The sequence below is a fragment of the Hyla sarda genome, assembly GCF_029499605.1.
Source record: "Hyla sarda isolate aHylSar1 chromosome 1 unlocalized genomic scaffold, aHylSar1.hap1 SUPER_1_unloc_8, whole genome shotgun sequence".
Classification (NCBI taxonomy): Eukaryota; Metazoa; Chordata; class Amphibia; order Anura; family Hylidae; genus Hyla; species Hyla sarda.
Window position 1 is genome coordinate 534,120 of NW_026607594.1, and position 22,900 is coordinate 557,019.

The 22,900-nt window shown below is 47.8% G+C and overlaps 1 protein-coding gene across 2 annotated transcripts; it reads right to left on the bottom strand.

The window, feature by feature from the left end:
- Positions 1–1,936: 1,936 nt before the first annotated feature.
- Positions 1,937–22,884, bottom strand: LOC130298282 (oocyte zinc finger protein XlCOF7.1-like). 2 transcript variants are annotated; one of them, XM_056551212.1, is made up of 7 exons: positions 22,759–22,884; positions 21,143–21,290; positions 20,764–20,943; positions 11,101–11,227; positions 10,953–11,017; positions 10,510–10,786; positions 1,937–2,876 (listed from the first exon to the last, which is right to left on the bottom strand). In XM_056551212.1, exons 2-7 carry the CDS (start codon positions 21,218–21,220, stop codon positions 2,050–2,052), a joined length of 1,554 nt encoding a protein of 517 aa, XP_056407187.1. In that variant the 5' UTR covers positions 21,221–21,290; positions 22,759–22,884; the 3' UTR covers positions 1,937–2,049. The 2 variants fall into 2 exon arrangements, with proteins under 2 accessions (XP_056407187.1, XP_056407188.1); XM_056551213.1 differs by lacking the exon at positions 22,759–22,884 and adding an exon at positions 22,650–22,727.
- Positions 22,885–22,900: the final 16 nt, after the last annotated feature.

Genomic DNA, 22,900 nt, shown 5'->3' on the forward strand with positions numbered 1-22,900 from the left:
TCCTGTTGTCTGTCAGTAGAGAAAGGTACACTCCGTGACATCAGGGGTGTCCTTGCATGGTGGCCTTAATGCGCAGCAGCGACCCTACCCCAGAATCACTATTCCGGGGCCAGCCCAGAGTGGAGAAGGTGGATGGACCAGACCAGCTCACTTTTCCCACTGGTATGCAGACGGTCCCTGTGCAGACAGTCCCTTCAGCTTCCCTACTCTGGATGAGTCCGGGGCCGTCCCGGTAAAGATGGATGGCTCCACCCCCCCCCCCCCCAACCTGAATGCCTGGACTGATGTCACTATTATTTTTTTTTTCACTTGAGTTTAAGCCGAGGGGGACATTTTCTGCACAAAAAAAAGGTGCTTATACTCGAGTATAAATTGCAATCGAAATAAACTGCCAGAAAGATTGAATTTTCAAGCAGGACCCCTATATATGTAAAAGAGTCCATGACTCACTCCCACACCTCCAACATTGAGAAGATTCTGGAATACCATGTGACAAAAGGAGAGGAGGAGTCCCATACCCCTGACAATATAACTTATATGAACTCTCCTGTATACGAATACAGGGGGAGGAGCCACGTGAGCGCTAGAGATAAATCCGCACTGTTCTTCAGAGAGTTGGATATTCAGCTCCTCTTCTCGTATAAGATGCATTTTGGTTATTATTAGGAGCAGAAGAAATCAGATAAGAATAAAGCTTAGATAGTATTATTATTTAGGGAATAAATACAATCTCTCTAACCAATTTCAGGGACGTATGTTAGTATAACGCTTAAAACATTGGAGAGTAAAGATAAATTTACTTATAAAACCCCAGAAAGCCTGAGATTCCTCTATGGCCAAAGTCTTCGTAGAAGAATATAAATCTCGTAACGTAAAAGAATGTAAACGTTCCCACAAAGGGGAAGAGGGAAAATGTGTTTAGTAATAACCATAGGGAGTAAAGAAAGTGGGGTTAGGGGGGAAGGGAAATCAGAATCAGTCGTAGAGCAGTCTCGTAATACCGACAAAGTTATATATAAAAGAGGAAAGAACTAGAGAGGCCAAGGAGGAGTGCGGGGGCCACAAAATGGGCCCTATAGAAGGAGGGACTGAGGAGAATTCCATATCCACATGAGGAGGAATATAAAGGGGAGGATGAGAAAAAGAAGAGCGAACGAGCTCTAATAATCCAGACGAAGGAAAAGCTTTATAATAAGTGTGTAAATCCGGAAACACAAAACCGCCGTCTAATGTCTTCAGGGTGAGCGTCTATACGGGACACGTGGTCTCTTCTGAATCATAACAAAATTACTAAATAACCATCGGATAGAAGAAAAATAACAATTCCGTACTATGATAGGGACGGACTGTAAAAATATTAAATATTATTGGTAAATATAAGATTTAAGAACCTTTTTCCTTCCAATCCACGACATATATGGGAATTTACGAGCGTGTAACTGGGTCTTCAATCCGTGTAATAATGGCGCAAAGTGTGAAGTAAAGAGATCTTGTACCAGATGTGATCAGATCTCTAGGGATTTTATACCCCGGGGAGGACAAAGAAAAGGAAAAGAATTACACCGATGTTTACTGAACTCGGGGGACGCTGACATATTGACGACTTCTCATATAGAAAAATGGATTTTAAGATCTGAGACCGAAAATAGACGTCAAGACGGGAAACGCTGGTCTAGGGTTTGTGATAAATAAAAGTATCTGCAGCGTCTTATGTTCAGAAGAGACGATCTTCAAGGGAGACGCGCGGATCCTGTCTGATGCCTTGAATTAAAGTCTCTATAATCATAATGAGAAGGGGGCGGGGACAACACTGACGCGTTACATTCTCTATATACAACGTCAGGGACAATATTACATTTATTGTAAGTCCAGTGTGCAGAGATGAATATAAGAATAATAAATCATATAAGAAAGAAAACTTTTATTAACAATTGGGAACAAGTCTGGAGATGCAGTATATGATATATGTATAAATGTCAGATATCCTATGTACATGGTGAATATATAGATGTGTTATCTGCATCATTTACTGCTCTGAATTGACTTCTCTCATGTGTGAGTTATTTTATGTTTAACAAGACTTGATTTCTGAGTAAAACATTTCCCACATTCTGCACATGGAAATGGCTTCTCCCCTGTGTGAGTTCGTTTATGTTCACCAAGAATTGATTTCTTAGCAAAACATTTTCCACACTCTGCACATGAGAATGGCTTCTCCCCTGTGTGAGTTCTTTGATGGTAAACAAGATTTGCTTTCTCAGTATAACATTTACCACATTCTGAACATGAAAATGGCTTCTCTCCTGTGTGAGTTATTTGATGTTTATAAAGATTTGGTTTGAGAGTAAAACATTTCCCACATTCTGCACATGAAAATGGCTTCTCTCCTGTGTGAGTTATTTGATGTCTAACAAGATGTGATTTAAAAGTAAAACATTTCCCACATTCTGAACATGAAAACGGCTTCTCTTCTGTGTGAGTTTTTTTATGTTTAACAAGAACTGATTTAGAAGTAAAACATTTCCCACATTCTGAGCATAAAAATGGCTTCTCTCCTGTGTGAGTTCTTTGATGTACAACAAACTCTGATTTAGAAATATAACATTTCCCACATTCTAAGCATGAATATAGTTTAAATACTGTATGAGCTTGTTGATGTCCAGCACCCCTTCTGTGGCTTTTATTTTGCTGAACATCCTGTGATGACTGAGAAGACAGGACCTGTATATAAGGATGAGATGACAGATCTTGGCTGTGAAGGGCTGAGGGTGTATCTGGGATAATGGAATGTTCTTCATATGTATCTTGTGTGATATCATCATCTGCTTTATAATCTGAAGATATAAGATTCTCCTCTGATCTCCTGCTACAAGAATCTGCAGAGAATAACACAGATTTTATTATCAGTATTAACCCCTTAACAACCCAGGAAATTTTAACTTTTGTGTCTTAATTTTTTCCTCCACTCCTCATAGCCATAACTCTTATTTTTCCATCTACATTGCATTTGAGAGCTTGTTTTTTGTGGGACCGATCTTATATTGTATTAACTGTGCATTAAAATATAAGTCCGGTCCATATAATCACAGCGATATCTAATTTGCATAGTTTTCATTACACTTTACTACTTTTTAAAAACAATTACAACAAAAATAGCTTTTACATTTTTACAACAAAAAAGTTGAAATATTATTGGAGGGGGAGGGGGGGGGTCATTTACATTTTTAAAAGCATCTTTTGAATTTTTTTTTTTTTTTTTTTTTTTTTTTACACTTTTTGGTCCTTCTATAGGACTTGTATGAGCAGTCATTGGATTGCTCATACAGATCAGTACAGTATTTACTGCATTGATCCATTAGAGCCGACCATAGACAGGCTGTATGAATAGCAGAGTCCCGGCAGTGACAGAGTCCTAGCAATCATGTTATGTGCAGTAAAATTGACTTGTTCTCCTCATAGATCAGGTTGGTACGATCGGTATGTATAACATAGTGTTATCTTTTACTCCATTTATTTTTATTTAAACTTATTTTTACTAAAAAGTGAGTAAAGAGCCGTACAGTGTAAGTACAGACCATGGAAGTCTATGACAAAATCCCATTCAGCACAGCATGATGTATACAGAGTGAGGACAGCTGCATAACACAGTCACTGACTACAAACACAATACAACCTAAACCGGGAACTAGAGCCTGCGCAGAACTGGTTGTTCAATCCCACTCCCGCCCGCTCCCAATTATTTTTTTGTCCAATCCCGCCAACACGTAGGGTGTTTGCTCCACTCCTGCCCGCTCCCTCTAAAATGTTTGTCCAATCCCGCCCGCTAACATAGACACTAGGGTGCAATGCTCTGCACATACTCCCCATTTTGAAACTTTTGGGGGCTTCCATTTCTATGCAGTGCACTTTTCAGTAAAATATCTTTATTCTGTAGGTCCATATGGTTACAATGATACCCAATTTATATAGGTTTGATATATGGGAAAGGATGGGGGGATTTAAGCTTTTATTAGGGAAGGGGTTAAAGGGAAAGGGTTAATTTTTTTACACTTTTTACTTTTTGTTATAGCTCCCATAGGGTATGTGCAGACTGCAGAGCATTGTACTCTAGGGTCTGTAGAAGATACTAGGGTGCAACGCTCTGCAGTGCATTAACCCCCATGTGAATAGCAGTGCAGAGGCCCTGACTGGGAGGATCACCAAGATGCAGTCACTTACACACCCAGCGGGGGCAGCAGCACGAGCACAGCGCACTTTATGTCTCTGTGTGTGAACATTGGTGGCGGCTCTGACCTGCCGGGCTGACAGGAAAGAAACAGAGGTCACACTGTACCGCTTATATAATATATATTACAGCTGTCTCATAATCTGGACCAAGTGAGGGCCTCAGACAATAGGCCGAGCGACCAAACAGAGGAGAATATTTTATATAAGCGGCACAGTGTCCCCTCTGTTTCTTTCAGGTTTTATGTCTATGTATGAGTTTTTCCGCTATAAAATAGGATCTTGTTAGACTCTATGTAGCCATGAGGGACATATCTGTAAATCGGTGTCAGTTTGGATTCTCTTTGTATTGTTGACAGGAAAAGATGGAGAGAGTACAGTACACGATCCTCCAGGGCAGGATGAGCTCAGCGGGTGGGGGCAGGGGGAGGAGACTACAGGGAGGGGGAGGAGACTACAGGGAGGGGGAGGAGACTACTGGGAGGGGGAGGAGATTACTGGGAGGGGGAGGAGACTACCGGGAGCAGCACTCTGAGTGTGGGACAGTCAGCCACTGTCTCATTTCGAGCTATATGGAGGCTGATGCAGGATTTGTGGGACCCACAGGCATAGTGCCTGACTGCCCGCACGCAACAGCCTCCTGACCGTCTGCATATTTTGGGTTGGGTCCCGCGGGATCTCAATCCCAGTGCATCCCTCTACCGGGAACTTTAACCAGTTAAGGACCCAGGGTGTACTTGTATGTCCTGAGTCCGCTCCTGTTCTATAACGGGGGGCCACAGCGGGTCAAGCCCAGGACCCGTGGCTAATAGCACGCGGCATTGATCGCGGTGCCGCGCGCTATTAACCCTTTAGATGCGGCGTCCAAAGTTGAACGCCGCGTCTAAAATGAAAGTGAAACCATGCCGGTTAGCTCAGGGAGCTGTTCGGGATCGCCGCGGCTTTTTTTTCAGCTGCGGCCGCACATTCAGCACCTGCACCGCCCCCCCATCCTTCTACTATGCCCGTTCCATGATGCCGCTGACCCCAGCAAACACCCTCCCGGGGCTACGGTTAGACCTGCTCCTACCTCCTCCACCACAGCGCCGGCAGCCCATGCAAGAGGATGTCAGGGACGTCCGTCGCCGGAGAGAAGCACTGTGCAGGGCGGGTGAGTGTGTCTGTGTATGTATGTATGTCTGTGTATGTATGTGTGTATGTATGTATGTCTGTGTATGTATGTGTGTATGTATGTATGTCTGTGTATGTATGTGTGTATGTATGTATGTCTGTGTATGTATGTGTGTCTGTGTATGAATGTGTGTCTGTATGTCTGTCTGTCTGTCTGTCTGTGTATGTATGTATGTCTGTCTGTATGTATGTGTGTCTGTGTATGTATGTATGTATGTCTGTGTATGTGTGTATGTATGTCTGTGTATGTATGTTGGGCTGAAGTGGTGACTGTATGTCAGGGATGTCCGTCGCCGGAGAGAAGCACTGTGCAGGGCGGGTGAGTGTGTCTGTGTATGTATGTATGTCTGTGTATGTATGTGTGTATGTATGTATGTCTGTGTATGTATGTGTGTATGTATGTATGTCTGTGTATGTATGTGTGTCTGTGTATGAATGTGTGTCTGTATGTCTGTCTGTCTGTGTATGTATGTATGTCTGTCTGTATGTATGTGTGTCTGTGTATGTATGTCTGTATGTATGTATGTCTGTGTATGTGTGTATGTATGTCTGTCTGTATGTATGTGTGTCTGTGTATGTATGTATGTATGTATGTCTGTATGTATGTATGTCTGTGTATGTGTGTATGTATGTCTGTGTATGTATGTTGGGCCGAAGTGGTGACTGTATGTCAGGGATGTCCGTCGCCGGAGAGAAGCACTGTGCAGGGCAGGTGAGTGTGTCTGTGTATGTATGTATGTCTGTGTATGTATGTGTGTATGTATGTATGTCTGTGTATGTATGTGTGTATGTATGTATGTCTGTGTATGTATGTGTGTCTGTGTATGAATGTGTGTCTGTATGTATGTCTGTCTGTCTGTGTATGTATGTATGTCTGTCTGTATGTATGTGTGTCTGTGTATGTATGTCTGTATGTATGTATGTCTGTGTATGTGTGTATGTATGTCTGTGTATATATGTTGGGCTGAAGTGGTGACTGTATGTCAGGGATGTCCGTCGCCGGAGAGAAGCACTGTGCAGGGCGGGTGAGTGTGTCTGTGTATGTGTGTATGTATGTGTGTCTGTGTATGTATGTATGTATGTTTGTGTATGCATGTGTGTCTGTATGTATATATGTCTGTGTATGTATGTGTGTCTGTGTATGTATGTCTGTGTATGCATGTCTGTGTATGTATGTCTGTATGTATGTATGTATGTATGTCTGTGTATGTATGTATGTGCGTATGTGTATGTATGTGTGTCTGTGTATGTATGTCTGTGTGTCTGTGTATGTATGTATGTGTGTGTATGTGCATGTATGTATGTCTGTGTATGTATGTCTGTCTGTATGTATGTCTGTGTATGTAGGTGTGTATGTCTGTCTGTATGTATGTCTGTGTATGTATGTATGTCTGTGTATGTATGTGTGTCTGTATGTCTGTGTATGTATGTGTGTCTGTGTATGTATGTGTGTATGTATGTATGTATGTCTGTGTATGTATGTATGTCTGTGTATGTATGTGTGTCTGTGTATGTATGTATGTCTGTCTGTATGTATGTATGTCTGTGTATGTATGTATGTATGTCTGTGTATGTCTGTGTGTGTTTCGACCTAATGTGGGGGAACTGCTACCAAATGTGGGGGAACTGCTATTGTGGGGGAGCGGCTACCAAATGTGGGGGAACTGCTATTGTGGGTGAGCTGCTACCCAATGTGGGGGAACTGCTATTGTGGGGAAGCGGCTACCAAATGAGGGGGAACTGCTATTGTGGGGGAGCTGGTACCAAATGTGGGGGAACTGCTACCTAATATGGGGGAGCTGCTACCTAATGTGGGGGAACTGCTATTGTGGGGGAGCTGCTACCTAATGTGGGGGAGCTGCTATTGTGGGGGAACTGCTACCTAATGTGGAGAAACTGCTATTGTGGGGGAGCGGCTACCAAATGTGGGGGAACTGCTATTGTGGGAGAGCTGCTACCAAATGTGGGGGAGCTGCTACTATTGTGGGGGGAGTGGCTGCCAAATGTGGGGGAACTGCTATTGTGGGGGAGCTGCTACTATTGTGGGGGAGCGGCTACCAAATGTGGGGGGACTGCTATTGTGTGGGAGCTGCTACCTAATGTGGGGTAACTGCTATTGTGGGGGAACTGCTACCACATGTGGGGGAGCTGCTACCAGATGTGGGAGAACTGCTATTGTGGGGGAGCTGCTACCAAATGTGGGGGAGCTGCTATTGTGGGGGAACTGCTACCACATGTGGGAGAGCTGCTACCAGATGTGGGAGAACTGCTATTGTGGGGGAGCTGCTACCAAATGTGGGGGAACTGCTATTGTGGTGGAACTGCTACCACATGTGGGGGAGCTGCTACCAAATGTGGGAGAACTGCTATTGTGGGGGAGCTGCTACCAAATGTGGGGGAACTGCTATTGTGGGGGAACTGCTACCACATGTGGGAGAGCTGCTACCAGATGTGGGGGAACTGCTATTGTGGGGGAGCTGCTACCAAATGTGGGGGAACTGCTACCACATGTGGGAGAGCTGCTACCAAATGTGGGGGAACTGCTATTGTGGGGGAGCTGCTACCAAATGTGGGGGAACTGCTATTGTGGGGGAGCTGCTACTATTGTGGGGGGAGTGGCTTCCAAATGTGGGGGAACTGCTATTGTGGGGGAGCTGCTACTATTGTGGGGGAAGCTGCTACCTAATGTGGGGGAACTGCTATTGTGTGGGAGCTGCTACCTAATGTGGGGTAACTGCTATTGTGGGGGAACTGCTACCACATGTGGGGGAGCTGCTACCAGATGTGAGGGACTGCTATTGTGGGGGAGCTGCTACCAAATGTGGGGGAACTGCTATTGTGGGGGAACTGCTACCACATGTGGGGGAGCTGCTACCAAATGTGGGGGAACTGCTATTGTGGGGGAGCTGCTACCAAATGAGGGTGAACTACTATTGTGGGGGGAGCTGCTACCTAATGTGGGGGAGCGGCTACCTAATGTGGGGGAACGTCTACCTAATGTAGGTAAACTGTGCTACTGTGGGGGAACTCAGATGCCTGTAGCTGCTGTGGGGGAACTCAGATGCCTGTAGCTGCTGTGGGGGAACTCAGATTCCTGTGATTACTGTTGGGGAGCTCAGATGCCTGTGTTTACTGTGGGGGAACTCAGATGCATGTGCTTACTGTGGGGGAACCCTGATGCCTGTAGCTGCTGTGGAGGAACCCTGATGCCTGTAGCTGCTGTGGGGGAACTCTGATGCCTGTAGCTGCTGAGGGTGAACTCTGGTGCCTGTACCTACAGTGGGGGAACTCCGGTGCCTGTACCTACTGTGGGGGAACTCTGGTGCCTGTACCTACTGTGGGGGAACTCCGATGCCTGTACCTACTGTAGGGGAACTCTGGTGCCTGTACCTACTGTGGGGGAACTCCGATGCCTGTACCTACTGTGGTGGAACTCCGATGCCTGTACCTACTGTAGGGGAACTCTGGTACCTGTACCTACTGTGGGGGAACTCCGATGCCTGTACCTACTGTGGGGGAACTCCGATGCCTGTACCTACTGTGGGGGAACTCCGATGCCTGTACCTACTGTGGGGGAACTCTGATGCCTGTAGCTGCTGTGGGGGAACTCGGGTGCCTGTAGCTACTGTGGGGGAACTCGGGTGCCTGTAGCTACTGTGGGGGAACTCTGATGCCTGTAGCTGCTGTGGGGGAACTCGGGTGCCTGTAGCTACTGTGGGGGAACTCGGGTGCCTGTAGCTACTGTGGGGGAACTCGGGTGCCTGGAGCTAATGTGGGGGAACTCTGGTGCCTGGAGCTACTGTGGGGGAACTCTGGTGCCTGGAGCTACTGTGGGGGAACTCGGGTGCCTGTAGCTAATGTGAGGGAACTCTGGTGCCTGTACCTATTGTGGGGGAATTCCAGTGCCAGCTAGTGACAGCTATGTGGATTAGTATCCAACTTTAGGGTATGTTCATACTACGGAATGTGAACGGAATCTCCGCTCGCAGAATTCCGCCGGCGGTAGGACCGTGCGACACTGCGCCGTCACCATTGACGGCTATGCAGTGTTCGCGGACTTATGCGCAAAGAATGAACATGTTCTTTCTTTGCGCGGAACAATTTCCGCTGCTGAAATTCCGCAGTGTGAACAGGTCTCACGGAAGACCCATTCACACTGATGGTAATGTTCACAGCACGGAATTCAGCGGGAAATACGCAGTGTGAACATATAAAACAGATAGAAAACGTATTGATAAAAATGCTGTACTTTTATCTATACAATCCTTGCACTAATTTTATAAAGATCTATTATATTTATACATTTTATCCTGTTATGAACTCGCCATAATGTCTTAGGAATACTGCAGGCAAGCTACAAGCATCTTCCTCAGTGTAACATGACCTAGCATAAAACCAGAGAGGAAAGGGTTACAGAGTAGAGTTGGCTGACTGCCCAGGCTCCTCCCGATCTCAGAGCAGATGAGTCATCACTGTGAGGGAGACAGACAGACACGCCCCCTCCAGCCTGCACAATGAAAAAGTAACTGAGCAACAGATAAATGCTTATATCTCTGGAAATAAAGATCCCAGAGACATAAAACATATATGTACATGATCAGGATTAGGGACCGGGTAACATTTTTTTTTTTTTAAACTACGACAGATACGCTTTAAATCTGCGGAATGTCCGCCCGTGTTTTCTGGGTGTTCATTCCGCACATTTTCAGCCATTTGAACCCGGCCTTAGTGTTCTTAGTGCCAAGAAGAAAGGAGACACATAATAAAATGGGGAGAAGAAGAAGAGAGCCCACCTAGCCTGTCCTAGAGATAAACATTTGTTTATTTTTAACCTCTCCTGCTCTGGACAGTTCCTGACATGGACAGAGGTGTCAGCAGAGAGCACTGCGGTCAGACAGAAAAGAACTACACAACTTTCTCTGCAGCATACAGCAGCTGATAAGTACTGGAAGGCTTAAGATTTTTAAATAGAAGTAATTTACAATTTTGAATAACTTTTTAGCACCAGTTGATTAAAAAAACTATTGTTTGCCATCGGAGTCCCAAAAAAATTATTACAGCCGGTAACTGAGCAGAATCTGTGACTGTTCTCTGCATTAAGTGGTTACTACTCACCTGGGCGGTTACCTGTAGGAATGTCCTCCTTATACTGCTCATCACCGCTCACATCTGTCTCTTCTTCTTCCTTTATGTCTGTAGCATTAATATAGATCAGATCTTTCGCTGTAGGAATGTCCTCCTTATACTGCTCATCACCGCTCACATCTGTCTCTTCTTTTATGTCTGTAGCTTTAATACAGATCAGATCTTTCCCTGTAGGAATGTCCTCCTTATACTGCTCATCACCGCTCACATCTGTCTCTGGAGCATTAATATTGTTTGGATCTTCTCCCTGATTCATAAGATATGAAACAAATATTGTAAAGGTCATCAGACAGTAGGGGAAGTCACGTGGGATGTTATAGATGAGCAGGAGATGAGGAGTCATGGAGGGTGAGGGGACTGACCACAAGAGCTTCACAGCCCTTCTACAGATCATAGGGAATATCTCCATCTACCTGATCATCCTGTGGAAGAAGAGGACGGGGACACCTCTCTGGTGCTGTTCTCTTACTGGATCTGACTGTAGGGAACACGTACAGAGACTGAATTCATTCTTTACATACAAATAATGAGAGGACGTGTGTATATAGTCATGTCTATTACCTGGTGATGTGAGGGGCTGCTGATCCTCCATCATGACCTGATCCTTGTACTGATCCTTGTGTCCTTCTACATACTCCCACTCCTCCATGGAGAAATAGACCGCCACGTCCTGACACCTTATAGGAACCTGACACATAATGATACAGTCATCACCCCGACCCCTCCAGTGGTGTTACTGTATAATGTCCCAGCATTCCCAGCAGTGTCACCTCTCCAGTCATCACCAGACCCCTCCATTACTGTATAATGTCACAGCATTCCCAGCAGTGTCACCTCTCCAGTCATCGCCCGACCCCTCCATTACTGTATAATGTCCCAGCAGTGTCACCTCTCCAGTCATCACCAGACCCCTCCATTACTGTATAATGTCCCAGCAGTGTCACCTCTCCAGTCATCACCAGACCCCTCCATTACTGTATAATGTCCCAGCAGTGTCACCTCTCCAGTCATCACCAGACCCCTCCATTACTGTATAATGTCCCAGCAGTGTCACCTCTCCAGTCATCACCAGACCCCTCCATTACTGTATAATGTCCCAGCAGTGTCACCTCTCCAGTCATCACCAGACCCCTCCATTACTGTATAATGTCCCAGCAGTGTCACCTCTCCAGTCATCACCAGACCCCTCCATTACTGTATAATGTCCCAGCATTCCCAGCAGTGTCACCTCTCCAGTCATCACCAGACCCCTCCATTACTGTATAATGTCCCAGCAGTGTCACCTCTCCAGTCATCACCAGACCCCTCCATTACTGTATAATGTCCCAGCAGTGTCACCTCTCCAGACATCACCAGATCCCTCCATTACTGTATAATGTCCCAGCAGTGTCACCTCTCCAGTCATCACCAGACCCCTCCATTACTGTATAATGTCCCAGCATTCCCAGCAGTGTCACCTCTCCAGTCATCACCAGAACCCTCCATTACTGTATAATGTCCCAGCAGTGTCACCTCTCCAGTCATCACCAGACCCCTCCATTACTATATAATGTCCCAGCAGTGTCACCTCTCCAGTCATCACCAGACCCCTCCATTACTGTATAATGTCCCAGCAGTGTCACCTCTCCAGTCATCACCAGACCCCTCCATTACTGTATAATGTCCCAGCAGTGTCACCTCTCCAGTCATCACCAGACCCCTCCATTACTGTATAATGTCCCAGCAGTGTCACCTCTCTAATCATCACCAGACCCCTCCATTACTGTATAATGTCCCAGCATTCCCAGCAGTGTCACCTCTCCAGTCATCACCAGACCCCTCCATTACTGTATAATGTCCCAGCAGTGTCACCTCTCCAGTCATCACCAGACCCCTCCATTACTGTATAATGTCCCAGCAGTGTCACCTCTCCAGTCATCACCAGACCCCTCCATTACTGTATAATGTCCCAGCAGTGTCACCTCTCCAGTCATCACCAGACCCCTCCATTACTGTATAATGTCCCAGCAGTATCACCTCTCCAGTCATCACCAGACCCCTACATTACTGTATAATGTCCCAGCAGTGTCACCTCTCCAGTCATCACCAGACCCCTCCATTACTGTATAATGTCCCAGCAGTGTCACCTCTCCAGTCATCACCAGACCCCTCCATTACTGTATAATGTCCCAGCAGTGTCACCTCTCCAGTCATCACCAGACCCCTCCATTACTGTATAATGTCCCAGCAGTGTCCCCTCTCCAGACATCACCAGACCCCTCCATTACTGTATAATGTCCCAGCAGTGTCACCTTTCCAGTCATCACCAGACCCCTCCATTACTGTATAATGTCCCAGCATTCCCAGCAGGGTCACCTCTCCAGTCATCACCAGACCCCTCCATTACTGAATAATGTCCCAGCAGTGTCACCTCTCCAGTCACCACCAGACCCCTCCATTACTGTATAATATCCCAGCAGTGTCACCTCTCCAGTCATCACCAGACCCCTCCATTACTGAATAATGTCCCAGCAGTGTCACCTCTCCAGTCATCACCAGACCCCTCCATTACTGTATAATATCCCAGCAGTGTCACCTCTCCAGTCATCACCAGACCCCTCCATTACTGAATAATGTCCCAGCAGTGTCACCTCTCCAGTCACCACCAGACCCCTCCATTACTGTATAATGTCCCAGCAGTGTCACCTCTCCAGTCATCACCAGACCCCTCCATTACTGTATAATGTCCCAGCAGTGTCACCTCTCCAGTCATCACCAGACCCCCCATTACTGTATAATGTCCCAGCAGTGTCACCTCTCCAGTCATCACCAGACCCCCTCCATTACTGTATAATGTCCCAGCAGTGTCACCTCTCCAGTCATCACCAGACCCCTCCATTACTGTATAATGTCCCAGCAGTGTCACCTCTCCAGTCATCACCAGACCCCTCCATTACTATATAATGTCCCAGCAGTGTCACCTCTCCAGCCATCACCAGACCCCTCCATTACTGTATAATGTCCCAGCAGTGTCACCTCTCCAGTCATCACCAGACTCCTCCATTACTGTATAATGTCCCAGCAGTGTCACCTCTCCAGTCATCACCAGACCCCTCCATTACTATATAATGTCCCAGCAGTGTCACCTCTCCAGTCATCACCAGACCCCTCCATTACTGTATAATGTCCCAGCAGTGTCACCTCTCCAGTCATCACCAGACCCCTCCGTTACTGTATAATGTCCCAGCAGTGTGACCTCTCCAGTCATCACCAGACCCCTCCATTACTGTATAATGTCCCAGCAGTGTCACCTCTCCAGTCATCACCAGACCCCTCCATTACTGTATAATGTCCCAGCATTCCCAGCAGTGTCACCTCTCCAGTCATCACCAGACCCCTCCATTACTGTATAATGTCCCAGCAGTGTCACCTCTCCAGTCATCACCAGACCCCTCCATTACTGTATAATGTCCCAGCAGTGTCACCTCTCCTGTCATCACCAGACCCCTCCATTACTGTATAATGTCCCAGCAGTGTCACCTCTCCTGTCATCACCAGACCCCTCCATTACTGTATAATGTCCCAGCATTCCCAGCAGTGTCACCTCTCCAGTCATCACCAGACCCCTCCATTACTGTATACTGTCCCAGCAGTGTCACCTCTCCAGTCATCACCAGACCCCTCCATTACTGTATAATGTCCCAGCATTCCCAGCAGTGTCACCTCTCCAGTCATCACCAGACCCCTCCATTACTGTATAATGTCCCAGCAGTGTCACCTCTCCAGTCATCACCAGACCCCTCCATTACTATATAATGTCCCAGCAGTGTCACCTCTCCAGTCATCACCAGACCCCTCCATTACTATATAATGTCCCAGCAGTGTCACCTCTCCAGCCATCACCAGACCCCTCCATTACTGTATAATGTCCCAGCAGTGTCACCTCTCCAGTCATCACCAGACCCCTCCATTACTGTATAATATCCCAGCATTCCCAGCAGTGTCACCTCTCCAGTCATCACCAGACCCCCCCATTACTATATAATGTCCCAGCAGTGTCACCTCTCCAGTCATCACCAGACCCCTCCATTACTGTATAATGTCCCAGCATTCCCAGCAGTGTCACCTCTCCAGTCATCACCAGACCCCTCCATTACTTTATAATGTCCCAGCAGTGTCACCTCTCCAGTCATCACCAGACCCCTCCGTTACTGTATAATGTCCCAGCAGTGTCACCTCTCCAGTCATCACCAGACCCCTCCATTACTGTATAATGTCCCAGCATTCCCAGCAGTGTCACCTCTCCAGTCATCACCAGACCCCTCCATTACTGTATAATGTCCCAGCAGTGTCACCTCTCCAGTCATCACCAGACCCCTCCATTACTGTATAATGTCCCAGCAGTGTCACCTCTCCAGTCATCACCAGACTCCTCCATTACTGTATAATGTCCCAGCAGTGTCACCTCTCCAGTCATCACCAGACCCCTCCATTACTGTATAATGTCCCAGCAGTGTCATCTCTCCAGTCATCACCAGACCCCTCCATTACTGTATAATGTCCCAGCAGTGTCACCTCTCCAGTCATCACCAGACCCCTCCATTACTGTATAATGTCCCAGCAGTGTCACCTCTCCAGTCATCACCAGACCCCTCCATTACTGTATAATGTCCCAGCATTCCCAGCAGTGTCACCTCTCCAGTCATCACCAGACCCCTCCATTACTGTATAATGTCCCAGCAGTGTCACCTCTCCAGTCATCACCAGACCCCTCCATTACTGTATAATGTCCCAGCATTCCCAGCAGTGTCACCTCTCCAGTCATCACCAGACCCCTCCACTACTGTATAATGTCCCAGCAGTGTCACCTCTCCAGTCATCACCAGACCCCTCCATTACTGTATAATGTCCCAGCAGTGTCACCTCTCCAGTCATCACCAGACCCCTCCATTACTGTATAATGTCCCAGCAGTGTCACCTCTCCAGTCATCACCAGACCCCTCCATTACTGTATAATGTCCCAGCAGTGTCACCTCTCCAGTCATCACCAGACCCCTCCATTACTGTATAATGTCCCAGCAGTGTCACCTCTCCAGTCATCACCAGACCCCTCCATTACTGTATAATGTCCCAGCATTCCCAGCAGTGTCACCTCTCCAGTCATCACCAGACCCCTCCATTACTGTATAATGTCCCAGCAGTGTCACCTCTCCAGTCATCACCAGACCCCTCCATTACTGTATAATGTCCCAGCAGTGTCACCTCTCCAGACATCACCAGATCCCTCCATTACTGTATAATGTCCCAGCAGTGTCACCTCTCCAGTCATCACCAGACCCCTCCATTACTGTATAATGTCCCAGCATTCCCAGCAGTGTCACCTCTCCAGTCATCACCAGAACCCTCCATTACTGTATAATGTCCCAGCAGTGTCACCTCTCCAGTCATCACCAGACCCCTCCATTACTATATAATGTCCCAGCAGTGTCACCTCTCCAGTCATCACCAGACCCCTCCATTACTGTATAATGTCCCAGCAGTGTCACCTCTCCAGTCATCACCAGACCCCTCCATTACTGTATAATGTCCCAGCAGTGTCACCTCTCCAGTCATCACCAGACCCCTCCATTACTGTATAATGTCCCAGCAGTGTCACCTCTCTAATCATCACCAGACCCCTCCATTACTGTATAATGTCCCAGCATTCCCAGCAGTGTCACCTCTCCAGTCATCACCAGACCCCTCCATTACTGTATAATGTCCCAGCAGTGTCACCTCTCCAGTCATCACCAGACCCCTCCATTACTGTATAATGTCCCAGCAGTGTCACCTCTCCAGTCATCACCAGACCCCTCCATTACTGTATAATGTCCCAGCAGTGTCACCTCTCCAGTCATCACCAGACCCCTCCATTACTGTATAATGTCCCAGCAGTATCACCTCTCCAGTCATCACCAGACCCCTACATTACTGTATAATGTCCCAGCAGTGTCACCTCTCCAGTCATCACCAGACCCCTCCATTACTGTATAATGTCCCAGCAGTGTCACCTCTCCAGTCATCACCAGACCCCTCCATTACTGTATAATGTCCCAGCAGTGTCACCTCTCCAGTCATCACCAGACCCCTCCATTACTGTATAATGTCCCAGCAGTGTCCCCTCTCCAGACATCACCAGACCCCTCCATTACTGTATAATGTCCCAGCAGTGTCACCTTTCCAGTCATCACCAGACCCCTCCATTACTGTATAATGTCCCAGCATTCCCAGCAGGGTCACCTCTCCAGTCATCACCAGACCCCTCCATTACTGAATAATGTCCCAGCAGTGTCACCTCTCCAGTCACCACCAGACCCCTCCATTACTGTATAATATCCCAGCAGTGTCACCTCTCCAGTCATCACCAGACCCCTCCATTACTGAATAATGTCCCAGCAGTGTCACCTCTCCAGTCATCACCAGACCCCTCCATTACTGTATAATATCCCAGCAGTGTCACCTCTCCAGTCATCACCAGACCCCTCCATTACTGAATAATGTCCCAGCAGTGTCACCTCTCCAGTCACCACCAGACCCCTCCATTACTGTATAATGTCCCAGCAGTGTCACCTCTCCAGTCATCACCAGACCCCTCCATTACTGTATAATGTCCCAGCAGTGTCACCTCTCCAGTCATCACCAGACCCCCCATTACTGTATAATGTCCCAGCAGTGTCACCTCTCCAGTCATCACCAGACCCCCTCCATTACTGTATAATGTCCCAGCAGTGTCACCTCTCCAGTCATCACCAGACCCCTCCATTACTGTATAATGTCCCAGCAGTGTCACCTCTCCAGTCATCACCAGACCCCTCCATTACTATATAATGTCCCAGCAGTGTCACCTCTCCAGCCATCACCAGACCCCTCCATTACTGTATAATGTCCCAGCAGTGTCACCTCTCCAGTCATCACCAGACTCCTCCATTACTGTATAATGTCCCAGCAGTGTCACCTCTCCAGTCATCACCAGACCCCTCCATTACTATATAATGTCCCAGCAGTGTCACCTCTCCAGTCATCACCAGACCCCTCCATTACTGTATAATGTCCCAGCAGTGTCACCTCTCCAGTCATCACCAGACCCCTCCGTTACTGTATAATGTCCCAGCAGTGTGACCTCTCCAGTCATCACCAGACCCCTCCATTACTGTATAATGTCCCAGCAGTGTCACCTCTCCAGTCATCACCAGACCCCTCCATTACTGTATAATGTCCCAGCATTCCCAGCAGTGTCACCTCTCCAGTCATCACCAGACCCCTCCATTACTGTATAATGTCCCAGCAGTGTCACCTCTCCAGTCATCACCAGACCCCTCCATTACTGTATAATGTCCCAGCAGTGTCACCTCTCCTGTCATCACCAGACCCCTCCATTACTGTATAATGTCCCAGCAGTGTCACCTCTCCTGTCATCACCAGACCCCTCCATTACTGTATAATGTCCCAGCATTCCCAGCAGTGTCACCTCTCCAGTCATCACCAGACCCCTCCATTACTGTATACTGTCCCAGCAGTGTCACCTCTCCAGTCATCACCAGACCCCTCCATTACTGTATAATGTCCCAGCATTCCCAGCAGTGTCACCTCTCCAGTCATCACCAGACCCCTCCATTACTGTATAATGTCCCAGCAGTGTCACCTCTCCAGTCATCACCAGACCCCTCCATTACTATATAATGTCCCAGCAGTGTCACCTCTCCAGTCATCACCAGACCCCTCCATTACTATATAATGTCCCAGCAGTGTCACCTCTCCAGCCATCACCAGACCCCTCCATTACTGTATAATGTCCCAGCAGTGTCACCTCTCCAGTCATCACCAGACCCCTCCATTACTGTATAATATCCCAGCATTCCCAGCAGTGTCACCTCTCCAGTCATCACCAGACCCCCCCATTACTATATAATGTCCCAGCAGTGTCACCTCTCCAGTCATCACCAGACCCCTCCATTACTGTATAATGTCCCAGCATTCCCAGCAGTGTCACCTCTCCAGTCATCACCAGACCCCTCCATTACTTTATAATGTCCCAGCAGTGTCACCTCTCCAGTCATCACCAGACCCCTCCGTTACTGTATAATGTCCCAGCAGTGTCACCTCTCCAGTCATCACCAGACCCCTCCATTACTGTATAATGTCCCAGCATTCCCAGCAGTGTCACCTCTCCAGTCATCACCAGACCCCTCCATTACTGTATAATGTCCCAGCAGTGTCACCTCTCCAGTCATCACCAGACCCCTCCATTACTGTATAATGTCCCAGCAGTGTCACCTCTCCAGTCATCACCAGACTCCTCCATTACTGTATAATGTCCCAGCAGTGTCACCTCTCCAGTCATCACCAGACCCCTCCATTACTGTATAATGTCCCAGCAGTGTCATCTCTCCAGTCATCACCAGACCCCTCCATTACTGTATAATGTCCCAGCAGTGTCACCTCTCCAGTCATCACCAGACCCCTCCATTACTGTATAATGTCCCAGCAGTGTCACCTCTCCAGTCATCACCAGACCCCTCCATTACTGTATAATGTCCCAGCATTCCCAGCAGTGTCACCTCTCCAGTCATCACCAGACCCCTCCATTACTGTATAATGTCCCAGCAGTGTCACCTCTCCAGTCATCACCAGACCCCTCCATTACTGTATAATGTCCCAGCATTCCCAGCAGTGTCACCTCTCCAGTCATCACCAGACCCCTCCACTACTGTATAATGTCCCAGCAGTGTCACCTCTCCAGTCATCACCAGACCCCTCCATTACTGTATAATGTCCCAGCATTCCCAGCAGTGTCACCTCTCCAGTCATCACCAGACCCCTCCATTACTGTATAATGTCCCAGCAGGGTCACCTCTCCAGTCATCACCAGACCCCTCCATTACTGTATAATGTCCCAGCAGTGTCACCTCTCCAGTCATCACCAGACCCCTCCATGACTGTATAATGTCCCAGCAGTGTCACCTCTCCAGTCATCACCAGACCCCTCCATTACTGTATAATGTCCCAGCAGTGTCACCTCTCCAGTCATCACCAGACCCCTCCATTACTGTATAATGTCCCAGCATTCCCAGCAGTGTCACCTCTCCAGTCATCACCAGACCCCTCCATTACTGTATAATGTCCCAGCAGTGTCACCTCTCCAGTCATCACCAGACCCCTCCATTACTGTATAATGTCCCAGCAGTGTCACCTCTCCAGTCATCACCAGACCCCTCCATTACTGTATAATGTCTCAGCAGTGTCACCTCTCCAGTCATCACCAGACCCCTCCATTACTGTATAATGTCCCAGCATTCCCAGCAGTGTCACCTCTCCAGTCATCACCAGACCCCTCATTACTGTATAATGTCCCAGCAGTGTCACCTCTCCAGTCATCACCAGACCCCTCCATTACTGTATAATGTCCCAGCAGTGTCACCTCTCCAGTCATCACCAGACCCCTCCATTACTGTATAATGTCCCAGCAGTGTCACCTCTCCAGTCATCACCAGACCCCTCCATTACTGTATAATGTCCCAGCAGTGTCACCTCTCCAGTCATCACCAGACCCCTCCATTACTGTATAATGTCCCAGCATTCCCAGCAGTGTCACCTCTCCAGTCATCACCAGACCCCTCCATTACTGTATAATGTCCCAGCAGTGTCACCTCTCCAGTCATCACCAGACCCCTCCATTACTGTATAATGTCCCAGCAGTGTCACCTCTCCAGTCATCACCAGACCCCTCCATTACTGTATAATGTCCCAGCAGTGTCACCTCTCCAGTCATCACCAGACCCCTCCATTACCGTATAATGTCCCAGCAGTGTCACCTCTCCAGTCATCACCAGACCCCTCCATTACTGTATAATGTCCCAGCAGTGTCACCTCTCCTGTCATCACCAGACCCCTCCATTACTGTATAATGTCCCAGCATTCCCAGCAGTGTCACCTCTCCAGTCATCACCAGACCCCTCCATTACTGTATAATGTCCCAGCAGTGTCACCTCTCCAGTCATCACCAGACCCCTCCATTACTGTATAATGTCCCAGCAGTGTCACCTCTCCAGTCCTCACCAGACCCCTCCATTACTGTATAATGTCCCAGCAGTGTCACCTCTCCAGTCATCACCAGACCCCTCCATTACTGTATAATGTCCCAGCAGTGTCACCTCTCCAGTCATCACCAGACCCCTCCATTACTGTATAATATCCCAGCAGGGTCACCTCTCTAGTCAGCAGCTCCATCATCTTGTTGATAAGTTCTAGAATCTTCATTTCACCCATTTCCTCATGTATCAGGGAGTGAGGTGGGGGCCCCGGGATTGGACTCAGGGATCTTCCCCATTCTTCACCCACAGGGGCCCGACAGCGCCCACTAGAGGACTTCTTCACTACTGTGTAATCCTGTGTATGGAGAGACACATTAATATCACTACATACATTCCCAGAATCCCTCACCTCTCCAGTCATATTCATCTGTTATATAGATAAGAATGAGGTCATGTGACATCACTCCCAGAATCCCTCACCTCTCCAGTCATATCCATCTGTTATTACATAGATAAGAATGAGGTCATGTGACATAACTCCCAGAATCCCTCACCTCTCCAGTAAGCCGGAAGAGTATCTGTAAGGTGAGGTTTAGGATCCTGTCGGCCATCTTGTTCCTGTCTCTCTCCATGGTTGATGGGTCATCCAGGAGAATTCTCTTATATAGAAGATATCAGCAGGGGATCCTGGATTGGAGAAACCTGAAGGGAAGAAGAGGAGACGATGATAAACCGCACCAGATTCTATGGAGAAATAAAATCAATTTCCTGGAGATAATCTGGGGAAACATCTGAGGAGACATTATAGTCACAATCCTGGAGGCTGTAAACCTAGTCAGGGGATCCATCATAGTCTGGGGCGGAGTCATGGGGGATGGGCAAAATATGGAGATAATTCAACACGGTTTCGTTTTTAAGTATATTTTTTGCTGGCAGCTGGAACTTTCGCTTTCTCTTTCCTGCATTCTACACAGGATCCGGCCCGTTGTCTTCTCCGAGATCCAGGAACAGGACCTCACTTTCTCTGTTGGACGGTGATCACATGGGTGATGAGTAGGGATTAATGGATGTTTTCAATGAAAATCAATATTGGTAATCGCTGTCGACGATTTTCTTTACCGATAAATCGCGCACCAATTAGTTGTTTCAGAAATCCTCAAAAGTAGAGCGCAGCATACCACGGTGACATCATCATTACGGATGACCATTGGGGCCGTACGGCTGGGCTTATGATCTAGAAGAAATGCCAAGTCAGGGTAAATGACTATTTCCCGGTTACGGAAGGCGTCTCCACTCCCCCTCAATGTCCTCTATCTCACCAGGATACAGAGCACGATCATAATCCTGGAGTTACGGGAGACGGTCGGGCGATGACTTTCATCAGGACTTGATCATTGGATATAACGGTCATATTGGGTAAACGGCGCTGACATCTGTCCTGTATTATAACAGCGTTTACCACATTGTCCTCCTCAGTTATTGACGCGGTCACATGACACATTTCTGCGCTTTTTGTACTCGGATTCACATAAAGCGTTGGTGGGATCATAGGTGAATGGATCCGCATCACACTGGGAATTATTGTCCCGGAATGTTATTGAATTGTCCAGAATCCAGGCAGAAAGCCAATCTGGTCTCCAGGGTTGGTACGACACTATGTCGGGAGTTTGAATCCTGACGTGGATGTTGTCCCTCCAGGTGCCCACGTTGTGGACCCTTTTCATCTGGAACACATTGTTTTAGGTAACGAAGGGAGGTGGGGAGATCCACCAGGACCATAGTGGCGGCCATCTTAGATTAATATCTGGAGGCCGCTCAGGATCGTAACCTCCAAAAGAAGTGTCCAATACCCAGAGGAAGGAGACTGATCAGGTGACAGGATGGGCGGGGAGGTGACCTGCAGCCCTTCACCATCCAGACATCCCCTGGGGGGCAGTATAGGCAGGAGATCAGGTAAATGAGTGATGGCCGGCACAGAGGTTTGATTGTGAGATCTAAAGGGTTAATGATGATGACTAATAATCGTGGTGAGTCCTGGCTGCTTATAGCTCCTGAGCTCACCTCAAAGTCCCCATAGAGGGTGCAGAGTGTTATTATATACTGTGTCCTTAAGGGGTTAATAATAAACAACCCCAATAATCCTGATCTGATGGTGACCGCACACACATACCTGTATCTGTAGAGGATCCGTGTGCTTACAGGACCTGCGATGATGTCACCGTCATGTGATCAGTCACATGGAGGAGGAGTCACATGATCAGGGGCTGCTGCTCTAGGCTCATCTGCTCAGTGTATGCAGGACTCTGCTGTCA

Excerpts from the sequence above, each read along its gene's own strand:
- LOC130298282 (XM_056551212.1), bottom strand. The coding sequence starts at position 21,220 with ATGGAGAGAGACAGGAACAAGATGGCCGACAGGATCCTAAACCTCACC. Across the intron at positions 11,228-20,763 it reads TGGAGCTGCTGACTAGAGAG|GTTCCTATAAGGTGTCAGGA; the intron begins GTGACCCTGCTG and ends ATTATGTGTCAG. Across the intron at positions 10,787-10,952 it reads TTCTTCCACAGGATGATCAG|GGAGAAGATCCAAACAATAT; the intron begins GTAGATGGAGAT and ends CTTATGAATCAG.